We start from the raw sequence: 18,875 nt of genomic DNA, 5'->3' as shown, positions 1-18,875 counted from the left end.
GCAGGGAATGGCCAGATTAGCGAGTGTCTAGTGTATTCTTCTTCTTGTGGCCAGATAAAATATTGTTTTTGTACTGCAAAAGTACCCAAACAGGTACGGAGTGATCATGTAAGGTATTTAACCGCAGGCAAAGGTAGCAAAAGAATTTAAAGTATGAGACAGAGTGCAAGTTGCAATGTCTAAATCATAAAATTAAAGCTTGTAGCATTGGCATTTGGTACTACTTTTTACAATAAAGATGCTGTGAAGCTCTGTATTTATTCAATTTATTTCTTAATAGCTTTTTCTCCCCCATAGGCTAAGGAAAATAATGAGTTGCTGAGTGTGGTTGTTGCTACGATGATGAAGTTCTAGCAGAGGACACTGTCACATGTATTGAAGGTCATATATTCTGCAAAACCTGCTTGCAAAAGTAAGTACAGACTTGGTTAAGTTAGTTATAAAATGTATGTCTTTGTTTAAACCCTCTCCCACTATCACTACACATCCCTCCTCCATCCTTCTTCTTTTGCCTGAAACCCCCCCCCCCCCCCCAAAATCACTCAGTCATTCATTACCTCCCTTTCTTTCCTCTCTACACCAAGATCGCTCACATCCACTTCCCTTCCTAAGCCTTCCCCTCGCTGTCTTTTACCATCACTCCCCCCCCCTCTCTCTCTCTCTCTCTCTCTCTCTATGCCCCACCCCTCTCTCTATGCCCCACCCCTCTCTCTATGCCCCACCCCTCCCCCTCTCTCTCTCCTCTCTCTCTCTCTCTCTCTCTCTCTCTCTCTCTCTCCTCTCTCTCTCTCCCCCCCCCTCTCTCTCCTCCCCCCCTCTCCCCCCTCACACACACACACACAACACACACACACACACACACACACACACCATTTTGTCATCACTGTTTCCTTTGTTCTTTAAGCATCCATACTTCCATTCCACTGAAACATCATTTCCTTTGTTGTCATTCTGCAATTTTCCCTTACTTGCCTAACATAGTCCCTGTTAACCTGAGGGTCATGACCCCCCCCCCCCCCCCCCCCCCCCCCCAGGGGTTTGCAGAGTCTTGTTTGTGAGATTGCAGTCACAGGAGGAATCTGATAATGTATGTTTCATGACGATCTGGCGAGAGGTGACAGAGTGTCTATATAATTCTTCCAACATCTGCAGAACACAACTCTGGCAGCGAGTGTCAGTAATGAGGAGAACACTGAAAGTGCCGTAATCTAATTGCCCCAGCAGCTTGGTTCAGTGGAAGAGAAGTCAAAATAAATGAAAACTTGTCTTGGCTTATCAGAGAGACTAGACGACTAGACTTTTTCTGGGGAGGGGGGGACTATATATATAATCACACACACACTGGTCAAAGTTTCGAGATCTTTTCGAGGTACTTTATGTGCTTTTACCGTGCGTTAGCCATAGATGAAGTGGTTTTTCAGTGGTTGGTGTCCCAGTATCTTAATTTTGCGCAACGTGTTAAAAACCTGATTGTTGTTGTTGTTTTTTATTTATATATTCATCTCTGTAGAGGATTACAAAACAGGTGTTTTCCAGTGTATAGTAATATAAAGTTGTCATTCATCTACTAACTGTATTTCAGATGAGTGAATTGAGAGAGAGAGAGAGAGAGAGAGGAGAGAGAGAGAGAGAGAGAGAGAGAGAGAGAGAGAGTTATTTGAAATTGTTTTCGGTGAAATTCCCACAGTGCACCTTTGATTCATAATCAACCACAAGCAACAGTTTTCGAAAAAGCGATCCATTACGCATGTTTGCAGGGAAATTATTGCCAATGTGCAAAATCTACACCAACGTTAACACAGTTTCTTCCCAAGTGAGTTTAATGTGAAGAAAAGTCACTGTAGCAAATCTGTCTTTGCGTGGTGCTCATAGTGTTTGGAATACCTGTGTTTCGAATGGTTCTACAATCGACATCTTCTAATGCGAATGCACCAAATCTTCCTGAAGAATTAACATATGAATAAAATATGAGAATAAAATATCAGAATATGAGAATTTAAAATTTGTGTAACCCCCCAACATAAGAGACACACACACACACACACACACACACACACACACACACACACACACTCACACACACATTTTACATAATAAATTTGTGACACTTGTATTGAAACCCAGTTGTAATTTTACAACATCCTTGTGCCTCATAATTCGATATGAAACATTCATGTATTAACTTTCTGTGCAAATGTGTAGATTAATGAAAACATTAAAAATAATAATTGGATTTCAAACAGGGGGCACAGAATAAAGAAGTTGTGATGCTGATCACTGAACTCCCATTTAATCTGAGGGTATAGTGCAGTAAAAGGCACGTAAAGTATCTCAAAAAATCTGAAAAGTTTTGACTGCCAGTTTTTCAGAAATGGCTGAGTGTCTGTAGGTAAGCCAAGACACGTGTTTGACTTCTCTTCCAGTGAGCGAAGTTCCTGCGAAATTGAGCAATGATACGTGCTGTGTTCTCTTTGTAAGTACTGTACATATTGTATTCATGAGTTCACATTTAGGGGGTTTGCGGGGAGAGGACCAGGACCACATTTTTAACTTCCGCTGGGAACAGTGATGTGACAGTGTTTTGTGCAGTACTGACAACTTAGTTTTTGTGCCAATGATCTGCTGTTGTAAAATTATCACATGGAACTAAAACAACTGGTGAAAGTGCTTTTAAAAGATGATTACGTTGACATGTGATACAAAATGGCTTTAACACAACTCGTGTGCAAGTCTTTGCACCCTAGTTACTAGAATGCATTTCAGTTTAGTTATGTCATGTTCTGTAGACGATTTTCACAGTTATTTTACTGATAGGATGTGGAACAAGTCAGATACACACATGAGTAGTGCTAATATTAATGTTACTGAAATTTTACGTTCTACGCATGCAACTGGATATAGTGAGGTTTTTTTTCCATTCAAGATTAAAGGAGAGTCCATTTTCTGAGAACCAATTAATAATGTCTTTACATCCTAAACAATATCTTCAGCTGCTCTTTCTGGAATGGGATTTATTATAACACTCATGTCATCTGAAAAAAATACTAGTTCTTCTTGCTGAAAGTTAAGTGAGAGGTCACTCACATGAATGAGGAACAGCAAGGACCCAACATTGAACCCTGTGGGTCTCCGTGTGTGATAACTCCCCATTCACTAGAATTTACCACCCTTACAACATTATTTGTGTTATTCAGCACAACTTTTTGCTTTCTGTTTGTTAATTATGATTCAAACCAACTGTGTATATAGCCTTCAGTTCCATAAAACCTGAGTTTTTCTAAGAGTGTGACATGATCCACACAGTCAAATGCCTTGGGAAGATCACAGGAAATACCAACTGGTGATAATTTTTTATTTAGGGCTTGTACTATTTGATGGGTAAATGTGTAGATAACATTCTCAGTCAAATAATCCTTCCAAAATCTGAACTGTGGCATGCTGAGTAAATTACTTGTACTTAAATGGGAGACTACTCTTGAATACACAACTTATTCAAATATTTTAGAAAATGAAGTCAGCAGTGAGATTGGTCTACAATTATTTCAGTCACTCTTGTCCGCTTTCTTATAAAGAGGTTTGAGAATTGCGTATTTCAGTGTGTCTGGAAAAATTCCCTGTGCCAGTGAAGCATTACATATATCCCTAAGGTCTCCACTAATTAAATTAGAACACTTCAGAATTCTGTTAGAGACTCATCAACACCACATGAGCTCTTGTTTTTCAGTATATTTATAATTGGATGTTAGTGCTATTTCTAAAGGCCTAAAGTCCTGGCAATGACTCTTTTAATTTTTTTCCCCCCCAACTGAACCCTTTATCCCTGTTCTTGCTGCTACATTTAGAAAGTGATTGTTGAAAAGACTTGCAATTTTTGAATTATCACTCACTAAAACATCATCATTGAGCTTTATTCCTATGGTATGCAGTGCACTGTCAGGCTGCACCGTCTCCCTTTTGACAATATTCCATATAGTTTTAATCTTATTATCCACATTATTAATTTCTGTGAGAACACATAAGCTTTTCGACTTCTTAATGACTTTCCTTAAAATACTACAGTATCTTTTGTAGTAAGCAAGTAATGTCAGGTCCTGACTTATCTAGCCTGTCCATATATTTCCCTCTTCCTCTTAAACAAATCTTAATTCCGTTAGTAATCCAAGGCTTACTTGCCTTAATGGCTTTTTTGGATAATGTTTCACGAAAGCAACTCTCAAACATTGAGACAAATTTATAGTGGAATAAATTGAATTTGGCATCATCATCATTTTCTGTGTATACTTCATTCCATTCTACCTCTTCTAGGGTGCTCTCAAAACTGTGTACCCTGTTCGCACCAATAAACCTTCCTGCCTCGTATGAACCTGCCTGAAAGCTGTAAGGTGCTATATGTGTCATTTCCATTAACTGTGCATCATGATCAGATAGCCCATTAACAACTGGGTACACATTAACTGTTTCTGGACATTACAATCATCACCCAAGGAACCACCAGTCTTACACCATACATACACAGATTCTGAACTTTCAAGTTTACGACAAACACAACTTCTTATAACCAGTGGTTCATCACTAGACAGATAACTTTCTCCATAGGCTGAATTAGATTGGTGTACAATATTAAATGTCTTCCACGCAATTACATCACGAGTTGGAAAGGAATCCAAAGAACTCTTCTTAGCATCACTAGATCGAACAAAGGCAATAGTAATCCATCCATTACCCGTTCCTTGCACAGACATAGCCAAACTAAATCTTGCAACAAAACCTATCCACCTGTGGGCACCAGAAAGTATAGAAGCCTCGTCGGTGGATTTTGGAGAAAGATTGATACTGTGTATGAAAATGTTATCGATAAATGACCTACTCTCCTGCTGCACACGAGTTGGAAAATTTACAATAGATACTAGATTGAAACAACCAAACAAAGATTCTAGCTCATTTTTCCTGTCTGTATCTTTTAAGAAATCTACATTAACATCACTACAAACCACTAAGTCCTCCTTATTGTCTGACAGGTAGCTCAGTAATGCCTCTAGATTTTTCATGAATAGCTGAAGGTTACGTTGAGGGGATCTGTAGATTGTTACAATTTTTATAGAAGTATATTGCAGTAGCAACTCACAAGCACATACTTCAAGGATATGATCTACACAAAATCTATTTGTTTCAATATTTTTGACTTTGTGTCCAGTTTTTATATAAGTAGCAACTCCTCCTTTTTCCATGTTGACTCTACATGAATAAGATGCTGATCTGTAATCCCTTAAATTTAACTTCTCCATCCCTGCGGTTACGTGGTGTTCAGAGAGACACAAAACATCTATACCTTCAGAATTTACCCCATTTTCTAGGCACACAAGAAGCTCATCTGTCTTATTTTCTGATCCTCTAATGTTCTGATGAAACGCACAAATTTTATTTCTTTGGATACTGTCAAACAGGGTGATTTTGGACGGTTTTGTCGTTATTTTGATTGTAACTTTAATATACATTGTTAGATTAAATTGATTGTTATGGAAGTGGTATGGTATATGTGTAACATTCAAAATATCCTAGAACCAGAAAGTGTATGTGTAGGTATATTGCCGGCCAGAGTGGCCGAGCGGTTCCTGGTGCTTCAGTCTAAAACAGCGCGAACGCTACGGTCGCAGTTTCAAATCCTGCCTCAGGCATGGATGTGTGTGATGTCCTTAGGTTTAAGTAGTTCTAAGTTCTAGGGGACTGATGACCTAAGATGTTAAGTCTCATAGTGCTCAGAGCCATTTGAACCATTTTTGTAGGTATATTTATCTGAGGCAGTTAAGTATCCGAAGTCCCACATAGATTGGGGTGATTTTGGACACATGTGTTTTTTATATCTCTGTCTGAAGTTGCAGTTTATAGAGGACGAATTTGGACAGTTACTGTTTTTTTAATTCTGCGTGCTTTTTATTTGATTTTGGTTACATTTTACAAATTTTAAGGTAGCCCTTTGTTACAAATAAGTGATATGGAATGATATAATGAATTTTGTATATTACAGATAAGTTCTGCATGAGCTCATTTAATATTTTCGCTTAAGCGAACAGAAAGATCTTCTGACTGTCTTTCAGGGAATAAATGCACCTGTTCTTCTCCTGGCAAGTTATTACGAAATTGCTTATCTTTTCAAAGATTTATCAAGTTAGCCTTTAACTAAATATCTAATATCCAATTTAGTGACAGGAAATCCCCAATGTGCAGCCCTCAAGATACCTTACTTCAGCATTTCTTCTTCTTCTTCTTCTTCTTCTTCTTCTTCTTTATTTAGCACTGGCTGTCCTACCATTTTTTCTCCCCCCGCCCTCCCTCCCTTTCTCCCAGATGTGCTTTCTCCACTTTATTTTGTAGGGTTGATTTAGGTATACCATACAAATCTCACGCTTTACTGTCTGATAATTTACTACTTTGAATATCGCGAACAGCTTTACCTCCTGCTGTTATTCATTCTTGGCATTGTCCGAAATCACCCCACACAGTACACAGTTTTACAAAAAGCGTCATTATTTTATAACCTTGCACAAGAAACTCGAGAAACTTGTACAGAAATTGTCTCAATCCTGATAGCTACTGAGCGCATCAACAATTACAATAACTTCCCACTTGGCACAACAATAGGAAGTTTCCACTTTACGATAATGCATGGACTTTTAACACTGAGATTGTTTGTCAATTATTCCTCTCCCAGGCTGTGGCTAAGCCATGTCACTGCAATATCCTTTCTTTCAAGAGTGCTAGTCCTGCAAGGTTCGCAGGAGAGCTTTTGTAAAGTTTGGAAGGTAGAAGACGAGGTACTGGCGGAAGTGAAGCTATGAGGACGGGGCGTGAGTCGTGCTGGGGTAGCTCAGTTGGTGGAGGACTTGCCTACGAAAGGCAAAGGTCCCAAGTTCGAGTCTCGGTCCGGCACACAGTTTTCATCTGCCAGGAAGTTTCATATCAGCGCACACTCCGCAGCAGAGTGAAAATCTCATGCTGAAGTAACTCTTTGTTTCTATGCAGTGGCAAAGAGCAAATAAACCACACTGTTGGAATTCGACCTGGTGTCCAAAATCACCCCGTTTGACGGTACTGCTATAGACATCGTGGCACTATTCTGTTTTAATCTCTTTGAATACTCTGTCTGTAACCTGACTCTAACCTAAAAAATGTGTCCCTCTGACTCCAGTAATCACAGGTATTTTGTCTTGTGTACAAGTGGCCCCTTTTACATTTTAACATACGGTAACAGTGTTTTGAAGCAAACAATAGATGACTAGAATTGGCAGCAGTGAGAGAAGGCGTAAAGTAGAGCAGTCTTTCCCAAGTGGATCTAGGATGCTTGACTTGATCAGGATTCCGTCAAAATCATCATTGCTTGTCACCTGGTTTGAATCACTGTTATTTTGATAGTGCTTTATAAAAGAGTTGAAAATATCTTCTAAAAAAACCTAGTACAATAATTTGTAACAAAGAATACCAAATATTTGTGATTAAAGAGAAATGTTCTCTTCTTCTGAAACTGGATAAAAGTAAATGAAACAGCCAGCTCAGTGCCTGTCTGAATACTAGGGGCGTATACAGAACCCTTGGAGTATGAGTCTTAGTCTCACTTTTCTAGGTTTTTTGTACTTTTATTTCACTGTGACGATCAGTGCCCTTTTCTTTACTTGTGTAGTATGGTAAATTTTCTTGGAGTGTACCATTGAAGGCAATGGACATAGTAAATACAACTAATTGTGTAACAGAAAAATCTCTGTATTTTTAAAGCTGAAAGAGCCTGTGATGGTTCACCTTCTTTATCTCTTCGTTGATTGTCCTTGGTTTTGATGTGCTTCATTGGCTGAAAAATGGAGTGTGGAAGTATAACACTGATTACTTTAAATGATGTAGCTGACAGGTGCACAGTTGCGTTTCACAATTCTATACTTTCACTGTTCACAACCCCCAATAATACACAGTTATATGGTCAGTGCACTATTGTTTAACTTTCGATAATCCTCATTAATAGGTTGCAGGCAAACCTCCACATACTGCTACAATAGTTTACCATTAAACATCTACAAGCAGTAAAACCTAACCACAAAGTTCACAGGTCTTGAAGAATAGAAAGATACGTATGGAGCAGACACTGTCATTTTTTTAACACATGGCCTAATTGTGTAACACTTATTTCACAGTTAAGTTGAAGCATTGTTGTTGTTCTAACCAACACAGGTTTCTTTTCTGAAACTTGGCCATGGACTGTCTCGTGACCAAAAACCGGGCCCTTATATATCCTCACAATAATAGGTGCTGAAACCACACATTGTTCGAAGTTAAATTTACAAAAATTACAATTAAAACTTAACTCATTCGATTAACTGAATACATCAAAAAATTGGTTCTTTTTTACAGCTTCTCCTACTACAAGAGTTAAGGCGAATTATTTGTTTAAATCATGAAATTAACATATATAGTTATGCAAACAATACTTCTGACAAAAGTGTTAATTCCTTTGGAATTAATCGAGGGCTGGCTTTGCTAACATGTTTTCGAATAGAGCCAAATATATACTTTAAGATTACAATTAGTACAGAATTTATATCTGTTTATAAGTCAACAATAGAATTTAAGTTATGAATCAATCACTGAGTTCACCCTAAAATGAAATTATTAACTATGAATAGTCAAAATAAATTAGGAAATCAATTACATACATAAAAGTAAGCACAAAATTAGATCTTGTTTTATATTCTTTCAAACTGAGGGCCAATCTTTCTCTTTTATGGAAATGCAGATTATAGTCACGTATGTCAAAAGTAATTAGGGAAGAGTGAACAAACTAATTTTAGGAGGCAGATGGCAAAACAACAGGGGAAGTAAAAATATCCCAGCTTGCATTGTCACAAGCCACATGAGATTTATAGAGTGTTCAGAATACCGTTATGCAGGAGCTATTTTATTTAACCTTACTAACTCTTGAATACCACTAAAATAAACTGAAACTGTTCTTCCAAAAAGTTATATAGGCCTACAGTTTGTTGTAATAAGTGACTGTGTTACAAATAAATGAAACTTTATAGTCAGTCTATCACTGTCTCCTCAAATGAAATGTCATTTTTTTTCAAAGTATATACACTCTGGTGCTCGGTCTCAACAGATACTTTTATAATCAATTGCCTGTAACTGTTAAGTTGTATTATTCTGTTATTAAAACTGTAGTAAAATCATCAGTAAGGTACTAATACAGCTAATAAATACTGTTGCAAAACTCTCATGATTTAAATTTGTTTACAGATACGCTGAAACCCAAATTGGAGATGGAAAAACTATCTTTACATGTTTAAGCAATTGTGATGCAGAGTTCAGTCTCAAGATGTTGCAGGTGATTGATCATTAATGCATGATTGAATAATATTACAGTGATTCAGACCTGTTCCTTAGTTAAAAGTCTAATAATTTTGCTTGTAGTTAATGCCACACAACCATTTCTTTGTTGAAATTATTTGAGATATGGCGAGATTGAGTAGTGTGTTTCCAATATGAGAGATCCTGTCTTTTGTTGTGTGAAACAGCTACCAACTTTGTCTATGATGTGAGTTCAAAAAGTAAGCTGACCTTAAATTTTTATAAAAAAAATTTATTTATTCGTCAATATTCATGTTGTAAGTAAGTAATCCCCCTCAGATAAAATTCACTTGTGCCAATGCTTTCCAATCATTGAAGCACTTCTGAAAAGCACTTTTTGGCACAGCCTTGAATACTTCCAGCAATGCAGGTTTTTATTTCCTCAGTCATTGAAACTTTCATCCTTTTATAGGTCTCTTCAGTTTTGGGATCAGGAAAAAGTCACAAGGGGCCAAATCTGGTGAGTCATGATTGTCAGGTTGGTTTTGGCCAAAAAAATCTCTCAGAAATAACGATGAATGGGAAGTTGCATTGTCGTGTTGCAAAAGCTATGAATTGCTTTTCCACAAATCCGCATGTTTTTTGCGTATTGCTTCTCACAAATGTTGCATAATGTCAAGGTAATACTCCTTACTGACCATACAACCTTGAGGCAGAAATTCATGATGCACAATGTCATGGTCATTTGAAGGGGGAGGGGGGGGGGGGGGGGGAAGTGAGCAAAACTCTGATATTTGAGCGAACTTGGCATGCTTTCTTGGTCTTGGCTGTCCGGGATGGTTCCATTGGTACAATTGGGATCTGGTTTCAGTGTCATAACTGTAAATCCATGTTTCGTCACCAGTTATGACCCTTTTGAGCAAATCAGGATCTCCATTGATGTCATTCAAGAGCTCCTGAGCGATACTTATGCAATGTTTCTTCTGATCAAAATTGAAACGTTTTGGAACAAAACATCACGAGCCCAAGGCATCCGAAAAAATTGCATGACACCAGCCGACCGATATGTCAACATCCTCAGCAACTTCCCTTAAGGTAATTCGACAATTTCCAAAACAATTTTTTTACAGCTTTGATGTTATGATTTGTTGTTGATGTGCTGGGGCTTCCAGAGTGAGATTGTACCACTTGTAAACTTTTTTTTTTTTTAGAGCTGACTCAATGTATGCCACTGTCAACATTTCAAGTTTTTTAGAGCGCTTGATTCCATTTGCCACACAAAGTTTGATGCAAATTCTTTGCTCTTTTTTTTATAATAATCGAAAATTGCGAAGCACACTAAAAGATGTCTATCCTGTCTGTCAAAAACAAATGAAGTATGCTGTACACTTGAAACTGTGAACATACGTTCATAGGTGTAAACACGCGCGCACACACACACACACACACACACACACACACACACACACACACACACACACAAAAGCAGACATATTTAAAGGCAAAGAGTCTTTGCCTTTAAATATGTCTGCTTGTGTCTGTGTATGTGCGGATGGATATATCTGTGTGTGTGTGTGTGTGTGTGTGTGTGTGTGTGTGTGTGTGCGCGAGTGTACACCTGTCCTTCTTTTCCCCCTAAGGGAAGTCTTTCCACTCCCGGGATTGGAATGACTCCTTACCCTCTCCCTTAAAACCCACATCCTTTCGTCTTTCCCTCTCCTTCCTGAAGAAGCAACCATCGGTTGCGTAAGCTAGTAATTCTGTGTGTGTGTTTGTGTGTTTTGTTCATTGTGCCTGTCTGCCGGCACTTTCCCGCTTGGTAAGTTTTGGAATCTTAAGCGCCAGTAGACAGGCACAATAAATAAAACACACACACACACACACACACACACACACACACACACACACACACACACACACACACAGAATTTCTAGCTTTCGCAACCGACGGTTGCGGTTGCTTCTTCAGGAAAGAGGGAAGGAGAGGGAAAGACGAAAGGATGGGTTTTAAGGGAGAGGGTAAGGAGTCATTCCAATCCCGGGAGCAGAAAGACTTACCTTAGGGGGAAAAAAGGACAGGTGTACACACACACACACACACACATATATCCATCCGCACATACACAGACACAAGCAGACATTTGTAAAGGCAAAGAGTTCGGGCAGAGATGTCAGTCAAGGCGGAAGTACAGAGGCAAAGAAGTTGTTGAAAGACAGGTGAGGTATGAGCGGCGGCAACTTGAAATTAGCAGAGGTTGAGGCTTGGCGGATTTCGAGAAGAGAGGATATACTGAAGGGCAAGTTCCCATCTCCGGAGTTCGGATAGGTTGGTGTTGGTTGGAAGTATCCAGATAACCCGGACGGTGTAACACTGCCAAGATGTGCTGGCCGTGCACCAAGGCATGTTTAGCCACAGGGTGATCCTCATTACCAACAAACACTGTCTGCCTGTCTACCGGCACTTTCCCGCTTGGTAAGTCTTGGAATCTTTGTTTTTTAATATATTTTTCCCATGTGGAAGTTTATATATTAAAAACAAAGATTCCAAGACTTACCAAGCGGGAAAGCGCCGGCAGACAGGCACAATGAACAAAACACACACACAGAATTACTAGCTTTCGCAACCGATGGTTGCTTCTTCAGGAATGAGGGAAGGAGAGGGAAAGACGAAAGGATGTGGGTTTTAAGGGAGAGGGTAAGGAGTCATTCCAATCCCGGGAGCGGAAAGACTTCCCTTAGGGGGAAAAAAAGGACAGGTGTACACACACACACACACACACACACACACACACACACACACACACACACACACACACACACACCCATTCGCACATACACAGACACAAGCAGACATATTTAAAGGCAAAGAGTAAGGGCAGAGATCTCGATTTGAAGTGGAATGATCAGTGGGAGAGTCCTTAGAAAATGTAGTCCATCAACAAAGGAGGTGGCTTACAAAACACTCGTTTGACCTATACTTGAGTATTGCTCATCAGTGTGGGATTCGTATCAGGTCGGGTTGACAGAGGAGATAGAGAAGATCCAAAGAAGACCGGCACGTTTTGTCACAGGGTCATTTGGTAAGCGTGATAGCGTTACGGAGATGTTGGCAAACTCAGGTGGCAGACTCTGCAAGAGAGGCACTGTGCATCACGGTGTAGCTTGATCGCCAGGTTTTGAGAGGGTGCGTTTCTGGATGAGGTATTGAATATATTGCTTCCCCCTACTTATACCTCCTGAGGAGATCACGAATGTAAAATTAGAGATATTTGAGCACCCATGGAGGCTTTCTGGCAATCTTTCTTCCTGCAAACCATACGAGACTGGAACAGGAAAGGGAGGTAATGGCAGTGGCACGTAGATAAATGTAGATGTAGATGTAGAAGTTGACCCAACGTCATCTGTAGTTAAGGCTGCAGTGGGCACAGGAGCAAGACTGAAGCCGTGGATCAGTGGAATTATGTTGACTGTAGAATGAGTCATGTTTTTTGGTTAACCATGTTGATGATACTTGTTCAGATAAACCATCATTCAAAACAGCAGCTGTTCAAAACTTGCATCTCACCATGGATCCAGGCCATTGAGGGCAGTATTATGCTGTGAGGGCGTTTGCCTGGGATTACATGGAACCTGTGCTAGTATAATCAAATGCACCATGACAACTGTAGGGCCCCTGGGGGCTCAGCATTGATTTGCTGGGTATGGGCTTGGCGACCTTGGGGTTCCTGAGCTGGGGACTGGTAAGCACCGCCAGTCCCGTCACCGTAAGCTCCGGGCATGCTTTGGCGACCACTGTGCGGCGCGGCGGTGGACCTTTGTGTCTCTGGGAATAGGGGTCTTGGCTTGACAGCCCAAATCATGAGGAAGGAATAAACATCTTTAAAAAAAACCTCAATCTCAAGGTGTGCTGCATGCTGATGAGATGCATGGCTGTGTTGAGATGGAACAGTCGTTAGCAGGCAACCTCTGGGGAACCTGCCTCACCTCGGTTGTATAAGGCTTACCTAGGCACACAGGGCTCTGTCTAGGTGGACTTTTAATTACCTAGCTGCTCGTGGGACCACGCTAGAGCCTTCAAAGTCTTCTTTGCTTCCTCCCAGCAGAAGGGTGGGCTGCAGGTGAGTTCCAACACTCAATCCAACAAGAGGGCACATATAGTCAATCCTCCTGACTCAGGAGCGAAATATGTATTGTGCCAAGTAACAGAACACAAACTGACAGTCAGAATGTGTTTTTAATCGTTAAAAGAAAAGAGGGCAACTTCGAGAGAGTTTACCCTTTCTGTATTCAAAAAGGGCTCAAAGACATTGCTGGCGGTTTGAAATTAGTGAAGCGATTGCGTAATGGGATGCTGTTGGTAGAAACCCCTAGTTCCCAGTACGCTAAGAATCTCCAGAATGCACACTCCCTTGGGGAATATACCATTGAAAATGAGCTGCACACCACCTTGAATTACAGCAAAGTTGTTGTGACATGCAGAGATCTGGTGGACATTCCCCAAGAGTAACTGAAAGATGAGTGGGCTCCAGCAGGAGTAGTTGACGTTGCAAAATATCGTGAAGAGGGTGGATGGGGTTCTTGTGAAGTCCGACTCCTTTATACTGACATTTAATAGCACAAAACTCCCTGAACATTTTAAGGCAGGTTTCCTTTGCTTAAGTGTGCGACCTTATGTACCCAACCCAATGCAGTGTTTCAAATGCCAAAACTTTGGGCATACTACTTTTGGATGTCGTGGAGAAGCTACTTGTGGCAAGTGTGGTCAGGCCACCCATGAAGGTGTCCATTGTTTGCCTCCAATGAAGTGTGTGAATTGCTCTGGGCCTCACCCCATCTGGAGGTGGGACTGCAGCGTGTATCTTGAAGAACGGATGATACAGGAGCTTAAACTATTAAGCGCATCCCCTATACTGAGGCAAAAAACCTCTATAAAGCAATGCTGCCCCCGTGTTTTGCTATCTCCTTCACTTCAGTTGTTAAACAGCCCGCGCGGAAAGCTGACACTGCTACACAAATGGAGACTGCTAATGTTGGCATTAATACCTGCGTGTGTCCATGCACTTTTGCTGCTACAGTCATTTCTAGGCCTGTCCCTCCCCCCAAGAACTTCAGAAAAAGCTGTGGTTGCTGACATTGTAGAGCTCCCTGCCCCTCCAAAGGTTCTATCTGGTACAGTGTCCAATTTTGTCACACCTGCAACCACCGTTGTGGCTGCAAAGTCTACCCAGGGGGAAAAATCCAAGGCAATACGTTGCTGGAATGAAGGTCATCAATGACCTCCCAGTGAACAATCAGTGAGGGCTGGAGAGCAAAAAGATAGGTCAGTGGCTGAGAAATATCCGGTAGCAGTGCAGAAATGAGTCAGAGCACCAGTGTTTAGGATGCACAGCTCTCGAGATGTCGGGAGGCTCTCAAATACTCAGTGCTCAACACTGGTGGAATCGGGCAGAAAACAGCCTGACAATGTCGACATCGACCTCTCTGATATCTATTGATTTTTCTTTAGAGGCTATGGAACTTAATGTCAAATTGGGGCAAAACTGAGCCTTCACCCATTGTGTGCTCCCCTCGATGTCAGAAAGTCCGGTTGAAAGTACTATCCCCCTGATAGATGGCCTCCATTATACAGTGGAACACGAATGGATTCAGGACGCACATGGAGGAACTGAAACTCCTAGTGCCGCAACGCCCTCTGCACTTGTGTTTGCAGGAAACACATTTCAAAGCATACGATGCATCTGCACTATGGGGCTAAACTCTATATCGCAAGGGTGACGTGACTGGGGAATGAGCCAAAGTGGGGGTTGCTGTGTTTGTCAGTAATGGGCATCACTCCTCTGCTCTTCCTCTGGATACTGACCTGCAAGCAGTTGCAGTTACAATTTCTGCACGTCAGAGGCTTATAGTTTCTCTTTATTTGCCTCCATTGGATGCAGTAGACTTGGAGGCTCTCACTAATCTTATCGCACAACTCCCCCAACCATTTCTCATCCTGGGAGACTTCGATGCCCACCATGTCCTGTGAGGTTCAACCTTTACTTTCCCTCAGGGTTAAGTTTTTGAGAGCCTCCTGACATCTTGAGAGCTGTTGCATCCTAAATGCCGGTGCTCCGACTCATTTCTGCACTGCTACCAGGTCTTTGTCAGCCATTGACCTATCTTCTTGCTCTCCAGCCCTCGCTACTGTTCACTGGGAGGTCATTGATGACCTTCATTCGAGTGACCACTTCCCCATCCACCTTCAGCTACTTGATGGTGTGTTGCTGGAACAGAAGCCACAAACATGGATGATTGTCAAGGCTAAGTGGACGCTGTTCGGCCAGTTGGCTGTGTTTGAACACCGTGCCAGCATCCATCAATGGTTTGATCACATCATGTATGTGATCCATCATGCTGCTGATCTCTCCATCCCAAACTTCTTCGGCCCTCTCCAGAGGCGATCTGTCACTTGGTGGACAGAAGAATGCCATGTAACTATCCAGGACAGGCGTGCGACTCTTCGGCAGTTTAAATGCCGCCCGACAGTGGACAATCTCTCAACCTTTTGAATCGCAAGAGCCAAGGCTCGCTGTGTCATTAAAGAGAGCAAAAAGCAGTCATGGCATGAGTTCCTGAACTCCATTAATCATTCTTCAAAAGTATGGGAAGCCATCTGCAGGATTTCCGGTAAACATAGCCGTTTACCGATAGCTACTGTCTTGAACCAGGGGTGCCTCCTAACGACGCCCAGAGAGATTGATCAGACGCTGACAGAGCTTTTTTGCACAAACTACTGCCTATGCAAGCTTTCGTGGCCATCTTCCCATTTTCATTCGGTCTTTCATGTCTCAGCGGTTTTCTCAGACCCGAGATGGTGACACACTGTCTGATCAATTTGAGCAGGAGTATGGTGTCCACCATGGCAGTGTTTTAAGTGTTACCCTCTTTGCCATAGCCATCAACAGTATAACTTTTATGGCAGGGAGTCCAGTACAGTGCTCCTTGTTTGTGGATGACTTTGCTGTTCCTCCTCCAGTGTTGCAACGGTGAGCCAGTGATGGAAGAATGTATATCTGATAACTGTCATTCGAGTTACAAAAATGCATAGCTGAGATAGGTGTTGGACCTGATGATAGTCTGCTTCTAGACTGAAATTGATCATATCTAGTCGGATGTTCTCTTGTAGCTGCGTATTGCATAAAGCAGTTCTGAACTTTCGTTAAAGCTATACCCCACCATCTTTATAAACTACGTATGTCTCACTCGCCAGTATTACGAAAAGAAAGATTGCTACTCACCATATAGTGGAAATGTTGAGCCACAGACAGGCACAACAGAAAGACTGCTAAAAAGAGAGCTTTTTGGCACACACATTCACACTTTCTCTCTCTCTCTCTCTCTCTCTCTCTCTCTCTCTCTCTCTCTCTCTCTCACACACACACACACACACACACACACACAGATATATATATATATATATATATATGCAAGTACAACTCACATGTACGACCACTGTAGGGTGTCAACATCTCCTCTGTATTCTGTACTCATTAGACTGTTCATCCCATTCACCATCAACTCTTGTAATTCTTCTTCACTTTCACTGAGAATAGCAGTGTCAACGAATCTTATCATTGGTATGCTTTCATCCTGAATTTTAATTCACTCTGGGACCTTTTTTTAATTTTTTTTTATTTATTTATTTTCTTCTGGTATTGCTTCTTCGATGATTAAGACTCAACAGTAGGGGCAAAAGACTGTATTTCTGTCGTACACCCTTTTTAATCCACTTCGGTCTTGGTTTCCCATTCTTATTGTTCCCTCTTCTTTTTGCACATTGTCCATATCACCCACACCTCCAGAGCTTACTCCTATTCTTAAAATTTTGAACATTTTGCATCATTTCACATTTCAAAGGCTTTTTCTAACTCACTATGTTTATAAATATGTCTTCATTTTTCTTAAGTTTTGTTTCCATTATCAGTTACAGCATCAGAACTGCATCTTTGGTGTCTTTACCTTTCCTAAAGACAAATTAACCATCGAATTAACAGGTCCTTCCATTCTCCGGTGTATTATTGTCAGCAGCTTGAGTGAACAAGCTGTTAAGCCGATTGTGAAATAGTTCTCGCACTTGTCTGCCCTTGTTATCTTGGGGATTGTGTGGATATCTGTCCGAAAATGTCATGATATATTTCCAGTCTCATAGATTCTACACACCAACTTTCGAATAGTAATGTGATTTATAAAGTCTGAAGACATATTATTTATCCCTTCTGCCTTATTTGATTGCTAGTCTTCCAAAGCCCTCTTAAACTGTAACTCTAATACTGGACCTCCTATATCTATCATATTGAGCCCTATGTCTTAATCTTTTTTGTCCCCCCTCATAGAGTTCTTCAGTGTATTCTTTTCACTTATCCACCCCCTTACTCATTATTCAACAGTGGAATTCCATTGCACTCTTAATACTGAAGCCCTTGATTTTAATTTTGCCAAAGGTTGTTTTGACGTTTCTATACACTGTCTTTCCAATGACCATTTCTTATTCAATTTGTTCACATTTTTCCTGCAGCCATTTCACCATGGTTTCCATGCACTTCCTATTAATTTCATTCCTAATGACTTATGTCATTGTATTCCTGTCATTCCCAGATGTTTTCGTATTTTCTACTTTCTTCTTTATTCATTCAGTTAAAGTATCTCTTCTGTTACCCAGGAATTCTTAACAGCTCCCTTCCTTGTATCTGTGTTTGCCCCCTTTCCGTGTTTGTCCTTTTAGAGATGTCCATTCCTCTTCAATCGACCTGCATACTGTGGTATTTATTAAGCCAATATCAACAGCCTCGTAGAACTTCAAATGCCTCTCATCATTCCTCAGCACTTCAGTATCCCACTGTCTTTCACATTGATTGTTCCGGACAATTCTCTTTAACTTCAGTCTTCTCTTCAGCATTACTAAATTGCTATCTGCTTCTGTATCTGTTGCTGACAGTGCCTTACAATCCAGAAACCGATTTTTGGAGTCTCTTTCTGACCATTATATAAACCAGCTGAAATCTGCCTTTCCCGAGCGTACCTCGTCTTGTGATTGAGTATTCACTATGACCATCTGAAATGTATTGCCGAACTCAATTAGTGTATCTCCTCTTTTATCCCTGTTACCAAGCCCGTGTTCTCCCACAACACTATTCCATTACCACATTTCAATCCCCCATAATAATATAATTATCATCCCTGTTCCTTCCTGAATTACATGTCCATTATTAATTATCATCTCTCTTTTCATACTGAATTGTGTGTTCATTATTCTCATATACTTTCTCTCCTCCTTGTGACATAGACATGCATATTGGAACTATTGTTGTTGGCATTGGTTATCTGTCGATTCTGATGAGAATAACCCTTTCACTGAACTGTTCACAGTGATCATCTCAGCCATATATTTCTATTCATAATTAATCCTACTCTTGTTATATAATTTTTTTACTGCTGTTTCTCTTACTCTATATTCATCTGACTAGAAATACTTACCTTCTTGCCATTTCACTTCACTGATCCCTTCTGTA

The 18,875-nt window shown here is 40.7% G+C and overlaps 1 protein-coding gene across 1 annotated transcript in view; it reads left to right on the top strand.

The window, feature by feature from the left end:
* The window catches only part of LOC126276571 (uncharacterized), a 232,052-nt gene that overhangs the window by 94,243 nt on the left and 118,934 nt on the right, over window positions 1-18,875 (top strand). The window contains 3 exon segments of the mRNA XM_049977286.1: window positions 298-316; window positions 319-412; window positions 9,277-9,364. Of these exon segments, the coding sequence (XP_049833243.1) occupies window positions 298-316; window positions 319-412; window positions 9,277-9,364 (201 nt within the window).

The sequence above is a fragment of the Schistocerca gregaria genome, chromosome 1 (genome assembly GCF_023897955.1).
Source record: "Schistocerca gregaria isolate iqSchGreg1 chromosome 1, iqSchGreg1.2, whole genome shotgun sequence".
Classification (NCBI taxonomy): Eukaryota; Metazoa; Arthropoda; class Insecta; order Orthoptera; family Acrididae; genus Schistocerca; species Schistocerca gregaria.
This window is presented reverse-complemented; position numbering and strand designations above follow the sequence as displayed.